At 48.7% G+C, this 18,877-nt stretch overlaps 1 protein-coding gene across 3 annotated transcripts in view; it reads left to right on the plus strand.

Moving 5' to 3' along the window:
* Znf827 (zinc finger protein 827) overlaps positions 1–16,393 on the plus strand; it is a 174,289-nt gene extending 157,896 nt beyond the window's left edge. Inside the window, exons 9-15 of one of the 3 annotated variants that reach the window (XM_021220257.2) lie at positions 1,857–1,994; positions 4,926–5,097; positions 6,057–6,223; positions 11,520–11,711; positions 12,063–12,240; positions 14,058–14,090; positions 15,539–16,393. In XM_021220257.2, the coding sequence (XP_021075916.1) occupies positions 1,857–1,994; positions 4,926–5,097; positions 6,057–6,223; positions 11,520–11,711; positions 12,063–12,240; positions 14,058–14,073 (863 nt within the window). In that variant the 3' untranslated portion in view covers positions 14,074–14,090; positions 15,539–16,393. Of the gene's footprint in view, positions 1–1,856; positions 1,995–4,925; positions 5,098–6,056; positions 6,224–11,519; positions 11,712–12,062; positions 12,254–14,057; positions 14,091–15,538 lie in introns of all 3 variants that reach the window. The other 2 variants (XM_029532365.1, XM_029532366.1) reach the window with 2 other exon arrangements.
* Positions 16,394–18,877: the final 2,484 nt, after the last annotated feature.

Consider the following 18,877-nt stretch of genomic DNA (forward strand, 5'->3'; position numbering starts at 1 on the left):
GACACAGTTAATTCATTTATTGTGACTGTATTAGAAGATTGTGCACCATCCTGACCTCTGTCTGTTATTACCATTCTCCTGAAAGCGCTGTGTGATTACACACTTGGAAGGAACTACTTGAAATACCATCTCTCGTCTCTGAGGGCTGAAATACCCACACTCGGGCTTGAGGAGAGTCACCCAAGAGTGGTCCCTGACCTGTTCCTCCCTCTTCGCCTTCCCATCATTCCTTTCCTGCAGTTGCACCCCTTGCTTTATAGACAGCCTAAGTCAGGCATTTCTACTTGACACAAACTAGTTTCTTCTCCCTGAGGCCTCAAGAGATACATTTTAACAAACACAGATCAATCGATCAGTGTGTTCATGGGTGTTGAGATTGCTGCCATCACCACACAGCTTTTTCAGCTTGGCCCCTCCCGGCTCCCCCTTCCAAGTGTGCATTATTTGTTTCTTCTTTCCTCAGATTACGTTGCTGAGCAAATCTTCATTCAAGTGTGCGTTGATCCAGCTAACTTGTCCACATATAGGTGGAAGCTCCTATCTGGAAAATGGCTTTAGCCTAATTGTGTGAAATCAAGCACTTTGTTCTGCAGGGCTTCTGCAACCTGCACTCAGAGCACTTTCTTCTGCTTGGATCTTATAAAGAGTTCCTGGTGATATTTAATTTTTTTCCTAATGAAATTCCATTCTGTAATGTAGCACGTTTCAGGAAGACCGGCAGCAACTCAGTCGGGTCAAGGACAAATACTAACTGTAGTGTCTTCTTTTTCAGAGTGAGGCCCAAACAAACTGTCCCTTTGAAGTGTTCATGTCCCTTTTCTGGGCATCCCCTCTGTCACCTGTCTTACATCTCTGCAGAAGAGATGTTTATGTAGTCCACTGTAGTTCATTGAGAAGAGGCAAGGGTCAGAAAAATAAAAGGAAATTCTGTAAACAATTATGATGAGTGAAGATTTTCTAAGCTACAAAGGGAGGTATTGAAGTATGCTTGCTCCATCCGAGGATGTGAACAGATCACTTGTGGAGTACCCATTTTCCAGATGCAGCAGGATGTGTAGAACACACTCTGTGATCTTGTGCAAGGAGTAGTGTATGGTGGGCATCCCTTTATACGCGCTCCTGGTTAAACACTGTGTACAATCCAGAATTCAGGAGCAAAGCTTTCCTTCATTCAGAGCAGTGGGGTATTTTGGTATTTTCTTGCCAGACATGGGACCATTGATTTTTAGTGGAGTCTTGGATTTCCAGTGTTTTGTTTACTGTTTGCAGCTGGCGTCTACATTTCCAGAAAGTTAGCATGCAGCTGTTATTTGCTCCCCCGAATGTTTATTAAGCACCTTCTATATAGTGAGCAGTGTTGTCAAGCCTCTGTTTGTGTGCCCTCCTATCTGTCTATTCATCCATCCATCCATCCATCCATCCATCCATCCATCCATCCATCCATCCACCCATCCACCCATCCATCCACCTGCCCATCCATCCATCCATCCATCCATCCATCCATCTATCCATCCATCTATCTACCTACCTACCTAACCTATCTATGTGTGTGTAAATACATGTACATGCGTGTACATGCACTCACTAGCCTTTAGCGATGAGAGGAACAGCCGAGGACCCAGCAGTTGCCAGGCTGCCGGGCTCCCTCTGCCTTGAGGCCACCAGTGTTCCTCACCAGTGAAGATGATCCCGAGGACAGCCACCGGTTCTTGTCAGCAGTCTCTAGCCCCATTCTTGGTGGGGGGGAGTCAGAATGGGGGGGGGGAGATGCCTCTGGTGAAATCTTCAGGGTTGGCTAAATGCCATGAATTCCTGTTGTCCTGTATTCCTCACAACGCCTTGTTCTCTTGGCCCAGAGACAGAGAAGATCGTCCTTGAGGCAGGAAACGGACTGCCATCCTGGAAATTCAATGACCAGCTCTTCCCTTGTGACGTGTGTGGGAAAGTGTTCGGCCGACAGCAGACGTTGTCTCGGCACCTCTCGTTGCACACAGGTATGTAGGGGTCGTAGCTCCCAGCCTTCCATGGGCCTTTCCGGACCTCTCTTTCTAGCAAGAAGTTAGGTTTCTCTAGGAGAATTTTGAAGTGGCGGGAACTTAACTGACTCTGACCTTTACAGGCCTTGCTGCCTGGAACATGTAAATGAGACCCTGGAAAAGCTTTTCGATATTGAAAAGCCTCACATTGAATTCCCAGAGGAACGAGTGAGAAGCGACCTGCACTTAAGTACCTCTGGGTCAACTCCTGCACTCTGTAAAGAATGGATTCAGATCCTTTGAAAGGTTCAGAGCAACCCCACCTTCTTAGTATCAATTTCTTTTTTATTAAGGAAAGATTTTAATTTAGATTTCAGTGCAAATGCTAAGTGTGAGATAGGCTTACGTAAACAACAGCCAAGCTGCATGAAGATCTTACGAGACTCCTCTGGTGTCCACTCACGCTGGTAGGAGCAGTGGAGTGGGGACCGATGCGCAGCAGAAGGTCTGCTCCAAGGGGCAGAACCAGGAGGGGAGTGACGTTAACAGGAAGCAAAGAGAAAGCAAATAGTAACAATCTGCAGAAGTAAGCTAAGCCCGGAGGAGGTCAGGGAAGCTGTGAGTGCCGGTGGAGTGTGGAGTGTTGAGTGTGGCTCAGAGGTAGGGCCCATGTGAGGCCAGGGTTCAGTCTCCAACGCCAAAGAAAATACATTCGACTGTTTTGAAAGTTTAACATTGAAAGTCAGACCTTAAAAATAGCCAGATATACCAATATGATATGACCCAGGTATACTGAAACATGCCTGTAATATCAGCATTTGGGAGAAGGAGGCTAGAGGATCACTAATTTGAGCACAGCATGGAGTGCAGAGAAACACCCTGGTCCAAAAAAGGAAAAATATAACAAATCAAAGTTAAGGGGTTTTTACAATTATGCAAAAATAAAAGCGCAGAGACAGAGTATTAATAGGACAAGATTAATTTTGACCTTTTTATCTTTTTAAATCTACTAAATTCAAATTTTCATCATATATTAGACAGCTAACATGTTCTTAAGAAGTAGGGATTTTCGGGCCTCATTCTTTAAGCATACTTAAATGCATTTCAAGTAACCAAGTAACAGAGGATGAATAAAATTCCCCCACTTAATTAGGATCAATTTTAAAAAGGGAAGAAGAAGAAGAAAATACAAGTATGGGATATCTAAAGAATGAGAACATTTTATACCTACAACTAAGACAGCTACAGCTCGAGTCAGCACAGAAGGAGAAAAAAATGAGGGGGTATATCACCTTAAGGAGTCAGTAAAGAACACCTGAATCTAGAGAGCCTCTCCAGGGCTGGATCAAGACAGGGAAGCTAATATGGTCTGAGCTGGGAAAGAAAGGCAAAGCTAATCTCAGTGACACTGGAGAACCATTGGAGGCAAGCATGGTGGCGCATGCCTTCAATCTCAGCTCTTTGGAGGCAGAGGCAGTGGGGTCCCTGGGTGGGAGGACATCGAGGACTGCATAGTGAGACGCTGTTTTAGAAAGACAGGGAGGGAATTTTTGGAGAAAAAGGACTTGTGATTTTTCTTTGGCACAGAAGTTAGCCGGTAGATAACCAAGCAAAATTACCAAAATAACACTGGGACAAGAACTTGAAAAAAATTCACTACAAAGAAGAACTTGGAAGACCGATGGAGGGAATATTGTTAATAAAGATATTGGGCAGATTCTCCAAGATATGTTCATACCTTCTGAGAAGAGGAAATCCCAGAGTTATTGGAGCTTCACAGGGGACAGAAAAAGGGGCCACTCGCCATTCGTGGAGGTGGAACCTTGGTGGTGAAGCCCAGATTTTTATCTCTCACTGCAGAGGCAGGAATTCTAAAACATAGTCCCCACACTTCAGGCCCAGCCTTGAACCTGCAGCTCTCAGGTGGGTGGGGCATGCCATAAAATCACCCGGTGTGCCCATGCAGTGATGGAAACACCCTACCCCTGGTGAAGAAAGTGAAACACTGTCTTCAGGCCAAACCCAGAAATCAGAAGAGGCGAGGCCTGGCTGCCTCTGCTGCCTTTGTCTAAGGGAAGCAGGCCTGCTCCTTAGCAGTAGTGTGTCTGATTAGTCAAATGAATTCAGAACGCCACTCTGGAAGTGCTCCTAAAGCCTTAGTCAGCTTTATGGGCCAACTCCCATTAGAAATTAATTGAGATTTGTAAAGTTTATTTATGTAAAATGAAAAATTCCAATTAAATGATTTTATACAAGTCATTTTCCCCCTTTAATTTCATTAGCTTTTCTTCCTTGGCCAGCCCAGGCGTGGAGCTGAGGGGACGATGGTGCCTCTTAGGCTCCAGGTTTATCAGGGTTTCACTTCCTTAGCTCTCTCCAGCTCAGCGCCTACCCCAGAGTGACACACAGGTCACAGTCGTGCACACACTCGTGCACCAAACACACCTTGTCAAGAAGATCGGTGCTGGCTGGCACATGTGCACACTCACACCTCAAGTACATCTGTCCTGAAGGATGCAGAGTGACCCACGGAGGCGTGACCCACGGAGGCGTGCCCATGTGCCCACTCACACCGTGACCTCACCTTGTCGTGATAAGGGATGAAGGGTAGGCATCCAGGAAGAAAAACAAACCTGAGCACTCCAAGGAAACCACTCAAAGAGCTGCCCTCTGCCCCTGGGGTTGGGCTGCCCTGCGGCCTCTGCTTCCACGTTGCTTTGGGCTTCCATATCCTACCCCGATTCAGCCTTGAGGTCTTGTCCTTGCTGCCGAGAGAGAGCTTTTTTAAAAATCTCTGTGAGTTGAGTATTGATACAGGAGCAAACTGCTAGGGATATGCTTAGGTACAATTTCAAGGCATGACCTTTGCCCCCACATAAAGGTTCCTTTAAGTGAGCTCTTGAATTTTTTTTTTTTCTTTTTTGAGAGCAGTTTTGGTTTCTCCCCCAGAGGAAAGAAAATACAAATGCCACTTGTGCCCCTATGCTGCTAAGTGCCGTGCGAACCTGAACCAGCACCTGACCGTGCACTCTGTGAAGCTCGTGAGTACCGACACCGAGGACATAGTCAGTGCTGTCACTTCTGAAGGCAGTGATGGGAAGAAACACCCCTATTACTACAGGTGGGTCAAGCTTGCAGCAGCCTGCCCAAGTTTCTCAGACCCCTTGCCTTGACGCCCCCCTCTGCTTGCCCGAGCCGTGGGCACAGAGCTCTTCCCTCAGCCATGTGCTAACTTCATTTTAATGTGCTCTTTGCTTACACTAAGCCCTGAATTGGCACAGATGCCTGCCTAGCTCAGGCAGCCCTTATAGAGTTAACTGAAAGACAAATGGTTGGGAGGTGTTCTGCAGGGCCAGAAAAAGCACAGGGGTTCTGTGGATGGCTCGCTGTTAAGGTGCTCAGTTCTGTGGCTGAGTACCTTGTGGTTTAAGAAAGATGATCTGAGACCAGTTGCTCAGAAGGCCCTGCGTGCTCACGTCCCTTGGTTGCCCATTAGGACACACTACATCTTGCTCTGTAGTCAGTCTTCAGTCTCTATGAAATTCTGCCAATCGTGCCCGAGTGATATTGGTGACAAGTTGCCCTTGCAAGGCATCTAGGTGGCTGAGTGACTTCTCCTAGGAGGTGTCCCAGCTGTGCCTGCCTCTTGCTCAGACTGCCACAAAACAGTCTGTGTGCTCTCCTCATGGTACCCAAGGGCCCCGGGACCTGGGGGAGTCGGAGGTGGGCAGCATCATCTGATGTGTTGGTGAACAACCACTTGGCAACACTGCCCTGAATCTCAGTGCCCAAAGAATCTGTTAGGCCATGTGCAGCATCTGGAATCTGTAGTTTTTAATTAACTTTATGATTATTTAGCATCATTGCAGCATGTATGAGACGGTTCTATTATGCTGGCATCTAATCTGTTTGGCACCGTGACTACTCTGGAGGCATCCCAGCGGGCAGAAGATTTTCCTGATGCCGTACCTTTTGATAGAATACACAGGAAACCAGTGTTCTCACGCCCACTGTGTACCTGAGCGCACACATCTACAGGCCTGTCTCACCCTCCCCTCCCCCATTTCTTCCCTGCTTTAGTTGCCACGTGTGTGGATTTGAGACGGAGCTCAATGTTCAGTTTGTAAGCCACATGTCCCTCCATGTGGACAAGGAGCAGTGGATGTTTTCCATCTGCTGCACAGCCTGCGACTTTGTCACCATGGAGGAAGCAGACATAAAGACTCACATTGGCACCAAGCACACAGGTAACCACCCCTGTCCTTTTCCATGCCCTGCACCCCACAGAGGCAGGCGAGCACTTAGGCGTGATCTCATGACTGCACAGACAGGGAGCTGCATGCCTGGTCCGCACCTGGCCCTGATTGTCACGTGATAGTCACTAGGCTCTTCTGCCCCAGACTGCTGCCTTGCCGGCTCACCTCAGCCAGCAGTAAGCCTCTAGTGTGAGTTTATGTAGAGAGAAGCTGAGGAGCGGCGGGTCCCACACAGGTCAGTGAGGGGGATTGTGGATTCAGACCCTCAGCTCAGAGCGGGCTTTGCGCCACCTCCTGCTGTCTGTCTCCTTGTTGTTCTGACAGACCTGCAGGACACTTGGTACGGCCTTGGACCTTTCTGTTTGCTGTACCAGGGCACTGTACCCCTAATCTGTAGGCTCTTGGGTGCTCCGTCTGTTCAGACTACCCCTCTACTTCTAAAACCAACCTCGCTAGGCTTGGCAAGTGCTTGCCTTTCATTTAAGGCCTGCTTGCCGCTCTGGTCAACTTCTTCCATTTAACGCTGTTGACACTTTGACTTCTCCGTGTAATCACACCCTCAGAGGGATGGTAGGAATGCCAGCAGCATAGAGTCCTTAAGCCAGACTGACAGGGACTGCCCTGCCACCCCCAATTTGTGGTGCTTACAAACTAAAAGCCGATGCTGCTTGCTGCCAGTCCTGGGTGTGGGGTCAGCCCATCGCATTGCTGACACTGGAAGGACCCAGGAAGGGGACTCGCTGACAGCCATGCTGATAATGTACATGGCCAAGAAGGATCCTGCTTCTCTGAGCACTTTGGCTCGCTGGTGCCGACAGCAATAAAAGTTCGTTTCTGTCAGTAAGTTGAGCAGCTATGACTCGGAGGTCCTCAGAGAGTCGTTATGCGGCGTGAGAAGGTGCCACTTTTACAGTTGGTTGTCTGACTATAACCACATTAGCACTGTGGGGAGTAGGTGAGCTGGGAGGCCCACATGGAAGACAAATTAAATTTGGCCTTTCTGGGATGGCTAATGGAGGGAAAGGCCAGCCTCTCTGGTTCCCACTTGGCATTGCTCTACTCTTTCTTCAGTCCTGTCTGTTAAACAGCGACTCGTGACACCTTCTTCCCCCGGTGTGTCCCTGAACATCTCTCCACCCCACCCTACAGTCCTCTCCACCACTCACCTCCGGAAGACGTTAGCTCGGCATCACCTGTCCTCGATGGAAACTTCACGCTCACAGTTAAGCAAGGCAAAACACACCTCCTCAGTGCCGTGGGATGCACAGGGTAGACCATGTTCCCTCTGAGCTGCCAGAGCTTCCAGACTAGCTGGGAGGACAGAAGCCACAAGGGAAGCACATTAAAGGCGTTTCTGTCTAATACATTACAAGTTTCTTGGGCAGCGGCTACTATCGGAAAGAGATAACGTTTGTAAGTCTAGGTGCTGCAAGCCAGAGTTTCCATATATGCTTCAGGCCTTCCAGTGTCTGTCCTTTTTATTATATTTAATGAATTCTTAGAGATTAGGTGGATTTGATCATATTTACCCCCCCAAGCCCTTCCATATCTACCTCCCCCTTCCCTGCCCGTCTACCTTTGTGTCCTTATTTTGACACAGCTCAGCCATCCATTGGAACTGAAGGTCCTAGACACGAATGCACGGGTGACTAGTCATGTTTCAGTAAAACTGATGACAAGAGCAGGAAGCTAGTATGAGCCCATGTGCTATCATCCGCTGACCCCTGGGCCCCGAGAGTTTACTGTTTACTGGTTTTAGAGGTTTAACCTAAATCTGTGCCTTAGTAAGTTCAATTGCTATGAAGGTGATTTAGCCAACATTCATACTACGTGACCTACAGTCCAGTATCTTTCCTCATGGTTGTACGACTCCCCAGCAGACGCCCGCAATGGCACACTCCCACCTTCCCCTCCTGGCCTCTGTGTTGGTTCTGGACTAAGCCTGCTATTTGGAGTTAAGCACCAATACTTTGATTATCCTACAGAGATGTTAAACTAAGAAGACATGACTTTCCCTGCTCACTCACTGCCTCCAGCACCTCCCAGTGCGCTGCTTCCGGTCCGCCGGAACGAAGGCAGAAAACATCGCTGCTCTCTTCCTGTTTCCAGACTTTTTGTCTTAGGTTCGAGTCTCCAGGCGATGCTTTCCGCCTTCGTTTTCAATGTTGGCTTCGCTCGTTTGTCCCTCGTTGTTATGTTATCTCTTCACCAGGTCTGAAATCTGACAGTGTTTCATTCCTCTGAGGATGTGCTCAGTGTCTTTCCGACGGATCGTTCCTGTGAGAAGCCATTCTGTAGGCGGTGACCTCTTTGCTTATGGTTGCTCCTGGGAATTTTCTCTTTTTTCCCTTTTCCTTTTCTTCTTTCTTCTTCTTTTTTCTTTTACTTTAGACAGCAAATCACTATGGAGGTCAAACTGACCTCAGTCTTTCTGTCCTCCTGACTCGGCCTGTTGAGTTCTGAGATACAACCATGACATCACACTAGGCTCTAGGTTGGGGGGGGGGGTCTTTTCTTTCTTTGCCTGTTTTAAGCAATATAATGATGAGCTCCCTGTGTCTCCTGAGAGGGATGTCTTCTTTTTCAGACAGGGTCTCACTGTCTAGTCCAAATGGACACTGAGCTAGCTCACAGTCCTGCCTCAGTTTCTGAGTGGTGTGGTGATGGTTATGCATTCCTCGCTCTTCATGTTTCTTGTCCTTGGAGTTCATTGAGCATCTCAGATTCTGGGCTTTATGGTGTTCCACAATGAGAAACATCTTGATTACCTCAAAAAAACTGTCAGCCAGGTGGTGGTGTAGCACTAGGGAGGCAGAGGCAGGTGGATCTCTCTGAGTTCAAGGACAGCCTGGTCTACAGAGTGAGTTTCAGGACAGCCAGGGCTACACTGGGAAACTGTGTCTTGAAAAACCAAAGGAAAAAAAATTGTCATAGTTGACATGGTGGCACATGCCTTTAATCTTAGCACTATGAATGCAGAAGTAGGCCGAGTTCTGTTAAAGGCAAGCCTGAGGAACATAGTGAGTTCCAGGATGGCCAGGGTTACATACAGACCCTGTCTCAGGGAAACAAGCAAAGGAAAAGTTCTGCCTTGGCCAACCAATCAGGACCTCAAGTCAGTCTCATATAAAGTTCCCTGGAGCACCTCACTGGAGTAGTCCCAGCTCACTAAGGCTCTCTTCTTCTGGGAGGGGTCTCTGCTCTGCCCCACTGCAGACCTTTCCTGTAGCTTTTACTTGAGGTTACTCATTGTCTTAGCTATGGTTTCTGTTGCTGCAACAAAAACACCACAACCAAAAGGCAAGTTGGGGAAGAAGTTGGCTTACACTTCCAGGTCATTGTTCCTCATCAAAGGAAGTCAGGATGGGAAGGCAAGCAGGCCAGGAACCTGAGGCGGGAACCTGAGGCAGAAAGCAGGGTACTGCTCAGGCTTGTTCCCTGTGGCTTGCTCATTCTGCTCTTATAGAACCCAGGACTACCAGCCTTGGGATGGAGGAATGGCCCCACCCACGGTGGGCTGGACCCTAACCCAGCAATCACTAATTAAGAAAATACTCTACAGGCTTGCCTGCCGCCTGGCCTTAATTGAGGTTCCCTCCTCTTAGATGACCTTACCTTATGTCAAGTTGATAAAAAACTGCCCAACACTTTCTGCTGTGCAATCCTCTAGTGAGGACCTCAGTGTGTGTCTTCATCTGTGGAAATGTAGTTTGGACCCCTCTCCGTATCTTCCATATGTTTACCTAACTTTTTGGACATCCGAAATATAATTACAGTGTTCTCTGCTACAAACTATAAAACTCTGCCTGTTCTTGGTTGCCTTTGACTGGTTGATTCTCCTTCCCATTTTGAGCTGACGCCTTTGATTGGTTGATTCTCCTTCCCATTTTGAGCTGATGCCTTTGATTGGTTGATTCTCCTTCCCATTTTGAGCTGACACCTTTGATTGGTTGATTCTCCTTCCCATTTTGAGCTGGTTTTTCTTGTTTCTTTGCATATCTGATAATCTTTGTGTTTTTACCATGCTGGCTGTTCAGTTATGTATCTGTTGTTCCTCTTAGGATTGTTGACCTTTATTTAGGACATAGGACTTGGAAGCCTCGATATTTTGGCACCTTTCCTCTGTGATTTGGTAGGCAGTTGTGGACCACTAGGTATTTCTTTATTGGGGACTAGTTGTTCCTCCCTTTTCAAAGTCCTTTCTCAGCATCCTCCCTAATGCCTGTAGATGATGTATTGTCCTGATCTTGCTGCTGGGAACAGCACTGACACCCACGGAGTGCCAGCCCTGTGAAGCCCTCCATGTGCTCAGGTGGCCTTTCCCGCTGCAGTCATGGTATCTGCTCACACCCTGCTCTGACCCGTGTCTCTTGATCTCTGGGTATTATTCTCTGTGCACCTGCTCTTTGTTGACACTGTGTTCTGCTGTGTCTGTCCATTGCGACCTCCCCAGACCCTTGGCTACATCTCTTCCCGAGGAAAGTCCATTGGGCTCCTCCCGTGTCCCTCTTCCTGTCTTGCAACCTAAGATGTATCTTAGGGCAAGGAACTAAGTCATTGTAGGGCTTGCCTCCTCTGTCCTGCCCCCTCAGAGGCCAGTTTTTCCACTGCCTCGTGTCCAGTGTTGTAAAAGTTGTTGTTTGATACATTCTGGTTTGTAGCTGTCTCAGTACCAACCTTAACCCTAATCCCTGAAGCTCAGGCTATAGCGGATGCAAACGTCTCGTGACATTAGGTTTGAATAACTTGTTAACTTCTTTATACCTTGCGCTGAGACAGAGTCCAGTGTCTGCCGAGGGGTGTGAACATACTCAATTAACTGAGACTTGGTTCAGAGGTCACATCAGATCTGGGCCAAGTTTGGCCCTCTGCAAAGTAGGAATGACAATAGAGATGTGTGAGATGTGTGTGTTGTACACACACCATGGATTGAACCCAGACCCTCATGTATGCTAAATCCACTCTCTTATACTGACCTACATCCTCAGACCTAAGAAATCTGGGAGAACAAACTATGAGACAAACATCTAAAGTGTTAACAAACCCTGGGCGGAGCTCAGGGGCATGTGCTATCCACCTAAGGCCTTAACAAATGCCCACAGACGTCTGGGCAACACACTACACATGCCCTCGCCAGGGCTGCACTAGAAGCAGGCTCCCAGCCAGCGGGTGCCCTGGGGGAGCAGAGAGTGCAGAAGCCCCCAGGTCCAGCTGACCCTTCCTCACCTGCCATCGTCCTAAGGGCTTCTCTCCCAAATAACATACCTGCCTTGTTTTCATTTCTCAGGGGATGATAGGAAGACCCCCAGTGAATCAAACAGCCCCTCCTCATCCTCACTGTCAACTCTGAGTGATTCAGCCAATGGCAAAGATGACTCAGACAGCTCCCAGAAAAGCAAGGGTGGGAACAACTTGCTGGTCATCTCTGTGGTGCCTGGGAACCAGCCCTCACTGAACAACGAGGAAAAGCCAGAGAAAGGTGAGAAGGGTAGATGTGGCCTGCTCACCCTGACCACCCTTGTGACCCAGTCTGGAGAATGAACATCCATGAGGAGAGCATACTACAGTGTGGTGCTCACTACTGAAAGGGGGCCCTTGATTTGTGCCCTGATACATACGGGGTGGGGATGGGAGGGGACATGGACTCTGAAGCTGAATGCTGAGCCTCTTTAGTACAGTGACTTAGGGATGGCGCCTGGATAGAGTTATGTGTTACAAGATGCAGGGTTGGAAGGAAGGGGAGTCCAGCCCCCACCCCGTGCCTGCCTGCCTGCCTGCCTGCCTGCTGCGCTTCCCCACACACTCCTACACCCAGCTTCGGTCCTTTCAGGGTTCGAATGCGTTTTTTGCAACTTTGTCTGCAAGACGAAGAACATGTTTGAGCGTCATCTGCAAATCCACCTCATCACCCGGATGTTTGAGTGTGATGTGTGCCACAAGTTCATGAAGACCCCTGAACAGCTGCTGGAGCATAAGAAATGCCACACTGTCCCCACCGGTGGGCTCAAGTAAGGAAAGCAAGTACAGAATCTTTTCTTGAGTTGTTATTAAGCCCCCCTTTCTCCTGCCCTACTCAATTCCCCCCCCATGAAGGTTTGGGGGGGGTCACAGGATTGGGGAGCATAGTATGAGGGGAGTTAGTCAGAAAGCCCTGATGCCTCTGGCTGGATGGGATTCCAGCTATCCTCAAGGGAGTCAACATCCATCAGCAGGAAAAGCCACTTCCCAAGTACCCCAGGCTCACAGCAAGGAAGAGCACAAAGTGTCAGCCCAGCATGAAAGAGTAGACTCCTACTGCAGTGGATTTGACTTTAATGGATGCCAGGCTAGCCTCCCATGCATCGAGCATTCCTCAGTTGTCACCGCAAGTCACCGCATTTGTTTTTAAGATGGCCTGACATATATTTAGCTCTTAAGTACTATAGGCACCAGCCCCCAAAGTAGGACCTTATTGGTTTGATCAGACAAGAGGCAACATCAGGTGCTTCTCGTCTTTGTACAGGCATACTGATGCCTTCCCAAAAGATCTAGACAAGGAGCGTCATCCTTACTATGCAGTATTTGAACACGGCCCCTGGCCTAGTGAGACCCATAAGTTATTACCAAGCGAACTGTGCAACTAGCCTGACCATAGGTGATAAAGGACTCATGAAGAGTCATTTCCACCTTAAGAAATCTATGCCCCAGAACTACCAGAATTTAATCTTCCAGCGATTCTGGAAGCAGAGTCACTGTCACAAGACACTTTAGATCTAGTAAAGAAACAGAAACATCAAATAGTTATATACAGAAAGATACGATTGTCAAGGCATTTTTTTTTTTTATCTAAAATCACATATAATTAAAAGAATCAGGGACACTTTTTCTTTTATTTTCTTAATATAAGCAGGGGAGGGGTCTTTCATTTTAAAATATTTTTATCCTTGAAACTCACAATGCCTCCTGAATGGGTAAGAGTTGGAAAGCCCACAGGGACCTGGAGCAGAGTATTGGGGGTGGGGTGGGGCTGGCTCACCATGGCATCCTCTGAAGAGCAGAAACAAACAAAGGGGGAGGAGAGTTGAATGGCACCAATTGTCAGTCCCATCTCATTCGGACGTAGGTGGGCAGGCCATAGACAAGAGGATGAATTTATAATTCATTCCATAGGTAGATGGGGGATGCCTAGCGGAGGGTTATCAGGGGCTTTGAGTTTACACCGCCACCTCTTTATTGAAATTTGTATATTCTTTATTAAAAAGAAGAATCCCTCCTCCTGTGGATGGAGCCGCATCGTTGCCTCGTGGTGGCTCAGTCATACCCAGTCATACCCAGTCATACGTGTGGCCTTGCCGCTCACCTTTTGGAACCCTGAGCAGGCCTGAGCCTCTGGTGCTCCAGGGGGACATCAGGATGACTTTTCCATCATTGCTTTTCCTGGGCCAGACACTGCATGTTGGTGCCAACCATTCCCTGTATGATAGTTTACATTCTAGGATGACCAAATAAAAGAACAATTTGAAAAAAAAAAAATGTTGATAATGCCTTCTGGCTATTCAGTGAGTTTTGTTTTGTTTTGTTTCTTTTGCAATATCAGAGAATTAATTTTCCTCAGAAAGTGTCTTTAAGATAAATAATGGGAGCATGGAGAAGCCCTGGTGCTTTGCCCAAGTGCTTTGCCCTAGCAGTGAAATAACAGATTGAGCTGAGGGTCCCAGAAACATCCTTAACGTGAGGCAGACCGCCAATGTCTAAATGCTTTTCTGTGATGGGACTGCTTGTACTCTATATCCTGTTCATAATGCAGATCAAATAAGATTATACTATTATTTTTCTTTTGCCGTAGCTCAGGACAGTGGTGAGTGTCAGACTCCTCTAGGTAAGGCCCAGCTTGGCGTAGGGGTTGTGTGTGCACTTGACCTGGGAATGGGCTTTATATCTCTGTGCACTCTTTTGTGAGCTGAGGTTCAAGGGCTAATGGCGAGCTTGGTGCTGAGGAGCCAGTGCACGGTGCACCTGATTGTGTTGGGCTCTGCTGAACGTCTCTCCGACCCTCTGAGGACAGCCCCCTTGTGAGCCCTGCCTTGCAGGAGCTGAGACCAAGCTGAGGCGGCCACTCAGGCTTCTGCATTCTTTTTGGAAAGAGCACACATGCTACATTGTCCTATAAGCCACAAACTCAAGCCTGGCAGCTTCCAAAAGTGAAGCCCAGCAGATCTGTAAACATACCCCCCCCTCACTCCCCACAGCCTCCCTGACAGGGACAGGCCCGGTGGTAGCGTAATCCATGGTGGGAAGAATGGAGAATCCAAGCCAGAGATACCCAGACCTTGTGCTAGAGGACACACTAGAGCCCAGTCAGGAGCCAGAACTGGGACTCAGCCAACCATCGTGAATCCACCTCAGTTATCCGTAAAGATGCTCAGGTCATGACTCAGTATGTCCAGAGTGCTCCTTTGAGCACTGAAGAGAATGCACAAGAAGTCTCAAAAAGTCGTCCCCTCAGAGAATTCATGTTCCAGTTGGATCACTGGTATTTTTATGACATGACTATGTCCTAAGAGTGCCTTCAGACACTGGAGAGCAGTCCCGGTCCTCCTCATTCTTCATGAGCAGAGGGGGCCATTGTGCGGGCTTCCTTCTCCCAGGCCCCTACCATGGTCCTTACCTCCCATTCCTAATGAAGAACCAGTACTGTAGGAGATAGCATTCTGAGAGTCCACATGATGTTGGTACACACACACACACACACACACACACACACCGTTGGCACACAGAGGGACACGCACAGGCCTTTTCATCCTAACACCCCTTTAATAAGCACGACTCTGACTCCTGTGACTTGCTGTCTGCTGGAGGTAGCTCCCCCTATAAGCTGTTCTTTAAACCTCTCAGCCTCTCTGCGTGTGCTTGGTGTGGTGCATGAAAAGTCGATTCTTTGTGTTGCTCCCATCTAGAGGGGAGGTCAGGAAGCCCAGACTTCTGCCATGTCCAGTGGGGGAGGGGGTGGAGAGGGCCCCAGGGGCTGGGTGGGGGCAGCTTTATCTACTCCTCAAATCCTCTGCTCCTTTGAGAGGACTGGCCTCTGCTGTTGCAGCCTAGAGCCCCCAAACCAGCTAAGCGGACCGCCCAGAGCTTCCCGTTAACCTGGACCGCACTGTCAACAGTGAAGCCAAGCAGGGCCATCTGAGAGGTGGCAGGGCCGAGCAGGCCAGGCCTTGGGGACCCAAGGGCTGACCCGGGGCAGGCTGGTGAGGAGGGGAGATGCAGGGCTCCTCGTGAACCTTCCTTACTAAAGCTCCCTTCAATTGCTGCTTCCCCTGGCAGGTGCCCATTCTGCATTTATTCCACCAACCGCCCTGCTGCCATGGAGTGCCACCTCAAGACCCACTACAAGATGGAGTACAAGTGCCGGATCTGCCAGACAGTGAAGGCCAACCAGCTGGAGCTGGAGACGCACACCCGCGAGCATCGCCTGGGCAACCACTACAAGTGTGAGCAGTGCGGCTACCTGTCTAAGACGGCCAACAAGCTCATCGAGCACGTGCGCGTGCACACCGGGGAGCGGCCCTTCCACTGTGACCAGTGCAGCTACAGCTGCAAGCGCAAGGACAATCTCAACCTGCACAGGAAGCTGAAGCACGCCCCCCGCCAGACCTTCAGCTGCGGAGAGTGCCTGTTCAAGACCACACACCCTTTTGTCTTCAGCCGCCACGTGAAGAAGCACCAGAGTGGAGACGGCCCTGAGGAGGACAAGAAAGGCCTGAGTCCAGCCTCCAGAGAGCCAGCTGGCCCTGGAGCCCCACTCCTGGTTGTGGGGGGTGGCCGGAGTCTCTTGTCCCCACTGTCGGTCATGTCTGCCTCTCAGGCTCTGCAGACCGTGGCCTTGTCTGCAGCCCACGGCAGCAGCTCAGAGCCCAACCTGGCACTCAAGGCCTTGGCCTTCAGTGGCTCTCCGCTGCATCTTGACAAATACCGGAACTCAGACGTTGCCCATCTCATTCCCTTAACAATGTTGTATCCCAGAAACCACCTGGATCTCACATTCCACCCTCCCAGACCTCAGACTGCGCCTCCCAGCATCCCCTCACCCAAACACTCCTTCCTTGCCTATCTTGGACTAAGAGAAAGAGCAGGGACTGTCTGAGGACAGCCGCGTTCTGTACCAAAAACCAAGAGACAGAGACAGGAACAGACAAAAACCCACAAAACTTAAAACACAACCCCAGCAGGTGTATGTTGCTGCAAAACCTTCAGGCCCCAGGGGTCTGGACCATGTGTACTGTATATCTTTAGTAAGGAATAGAGAATTGGCTCTGTATGTATACCTATTGACCTAAAAGCTGCTTTGTCCAATCTTCAGAGAGGTGATCTGCTGCCTACATCTACCTTCCGAGGCATGCCTCCCCAGCCATCACTCCCACTTCAGCCCTCCTCCGTACTTCTCTCTGAAAGGAATTTTGTTGTGTTAACCTCTAAAGAGAGTGTCCTTAAGAGCAGTGAGCACTGGGAAGCTTCTCCACTGGTACATTGGGTTTTCTGTTGGGTGAGTGGGGGTCCTGTGGGCATTTGTGGATTGGGAAAGAAAAAGTGTGTGTGAGTGTGTGTTTGGTTTGGTGTGTGTGTGTGTGTGTGTGTGTGTGTGTGTGTGTGTGTGTTTTGTGGTATATGTATGGTGTGTGTGTGTGTGTGTGTGTGTGTGTATATGTATGCCATGACATTTCTATTGCACATTCTTTTTATACCAGCCTCTTTGACAGTGATGAACAGTCTTGACTTCCCATCTGGATTGTTCAACAATGACTTTCTCCCCACATCCTCCACTGCCTTTCCTTCTCTGTTTTATGGCTACAGAGTGGTAGGGCCTGGTGCTCAGTGGATGAAGATCTGCAGGGTACCAGGGTATTTCCAATAGAGTGCTCAAAGCCTGGAGTTCAGCTCTCCACTTAGGAAGATGGATAGAGTCAAGTGACAGATCTAAGAAATGCCTCAAAACTCCACAGCTGACGTCACAAAACCTGTGTGTTCTGTGTGTGTGCCCACGTGGAGTGTGTGCATGCGCACGCATGCATGCGCGCACACACATGTGCACACAAACACAACACACACACACACACATGAAGGAGTACATCCTTTTTAAAGGGCAGAACGTGTGTGTGTGTGTGTGTGATATTGATTCAGTTATTATCATTGTTTGCAGGAAAAACCTGTATGCGTGGAAATGTTTATGGTTGATAAATCCAGCCACGGAGATTAAAGGGGTTCGGATCAATTCTGGGTGTAGATGCTCAGGCTAAAACGAAACGGCAGCTTTGCACAGTGCGCTGGCCTTGCACGAGTTTGTTTCTCACTGGGGGAAGGGGTGAGTAAAAGAAAAGGAAGGAAAAGTACCTTTTTTCTGGAATGAGTAGACTGTATGTTTGACATTTTAGCTGCGACCTCTTCGACGTACAAGGAAGGACAGAACACAAAGGTGCCGCTTAGTCCTGTGCCTCGGACGATGCCCCACTGTGTGCAGAGCCTCTGGCTAGAGTGGACCCTCCATGTATTAGTAACCCTGTATTCCATTTTGTTAACGCCTAGCGGATGTAACCTGCTAGGAGCTGACTTTATACTTATTTAAAGCTCTTATTTTATGGTCATTAAAATGGCAGTTTCTGTGCAGCACTTTATTGCGGCAGGAGAAGGTATGATCCAGTTGCATAGCCCCTTGCTCATCTTTTAAAAAGTAATGGATGGTTTAAAAAGGAAAAGAAAATCTTTGCCTGAATATGTTCACTGCTTCTTGGATTTGTAAAGCAGCAGAATTTCCAGTATGCAACAGGCTGAAGGAGCGGGAAGAAATGTGCTTTGTATAAAACTGGGAAGTTTGGAATATGAAAGGTTGGTTCTGTATTACTTATCAGCAGAAGAACTGGTGTCCAGGAGGAATGCTCTTCCCACACTGTGTTAGACTCGATAATGCCCACCTTTCTTTTTGTTACTTTAGCCAGGGGGAAATAAAAGCCTCCCTGTTGGTCTTCCTCTCGTCACGATTGCTTCCCTGAAGTGAATGCAGTCGGACAGGAAGCCAGAGACTCAAGAGTCCATGTCATCAGCTCCTTACACCCTCGCAGCCTCCCTCTCCAAACCTAGCAGGGCCCTGCTTCCCTCCCCACCCAACATCCAGCCGGGGATGAGGGGCCTGGTTAGAACCCTGACAAACAAGTTCACACTACAGAGATGTCCACAAAGCAGGGAGACCAACCAGCTAGGCCCCAAAGGCCCCAAAGCCTCAGTCCTTCTCCAGCAGGGGCCTTTGCCCTCGGCCTTGTTTAACCCGATGTTCAGTTCACCATGTCAATATCTCAGTAAAAGTCACTATAGACACTTCTGGACAATATGCCCCCAAGGTCACTGGGTTTATGGGTGGGTTTGTTGTTTTTTTATTTGCTTTTGCTTTTTTGTTTTAAAGTTATGTCTTTATCCCCATTTAATGGAGAATGTGCCACTTGGCTAATAATGTTTTCAAAACTGCAGGTTCAGTGATAAGGGAGAAGGGGAATCGGTGACCCCACCCCCACCCCCAAGAGGTTGGCAGAAAGGTGACTCACAGAAGCGCCAGCAGGTTAAGAACCTGAATGGGTGTCCCTGATCACGAGGACCCTGGGCTTTACAGCATGTCAC

The sequence above is a fragment of the Mus pahari genome, chromosome 20 (assembly GCF_900095145.1).
Source record: "Mus pahari chromosome 20, PAHARI_EIJ_v1.1, whole genome shotgun sequence".
Taxonomy (NCBI): Eukaryota; Metazoa; Chordata; class Mammalia; order Rodentia; family Muridae; genus Mus; species Mus pahari.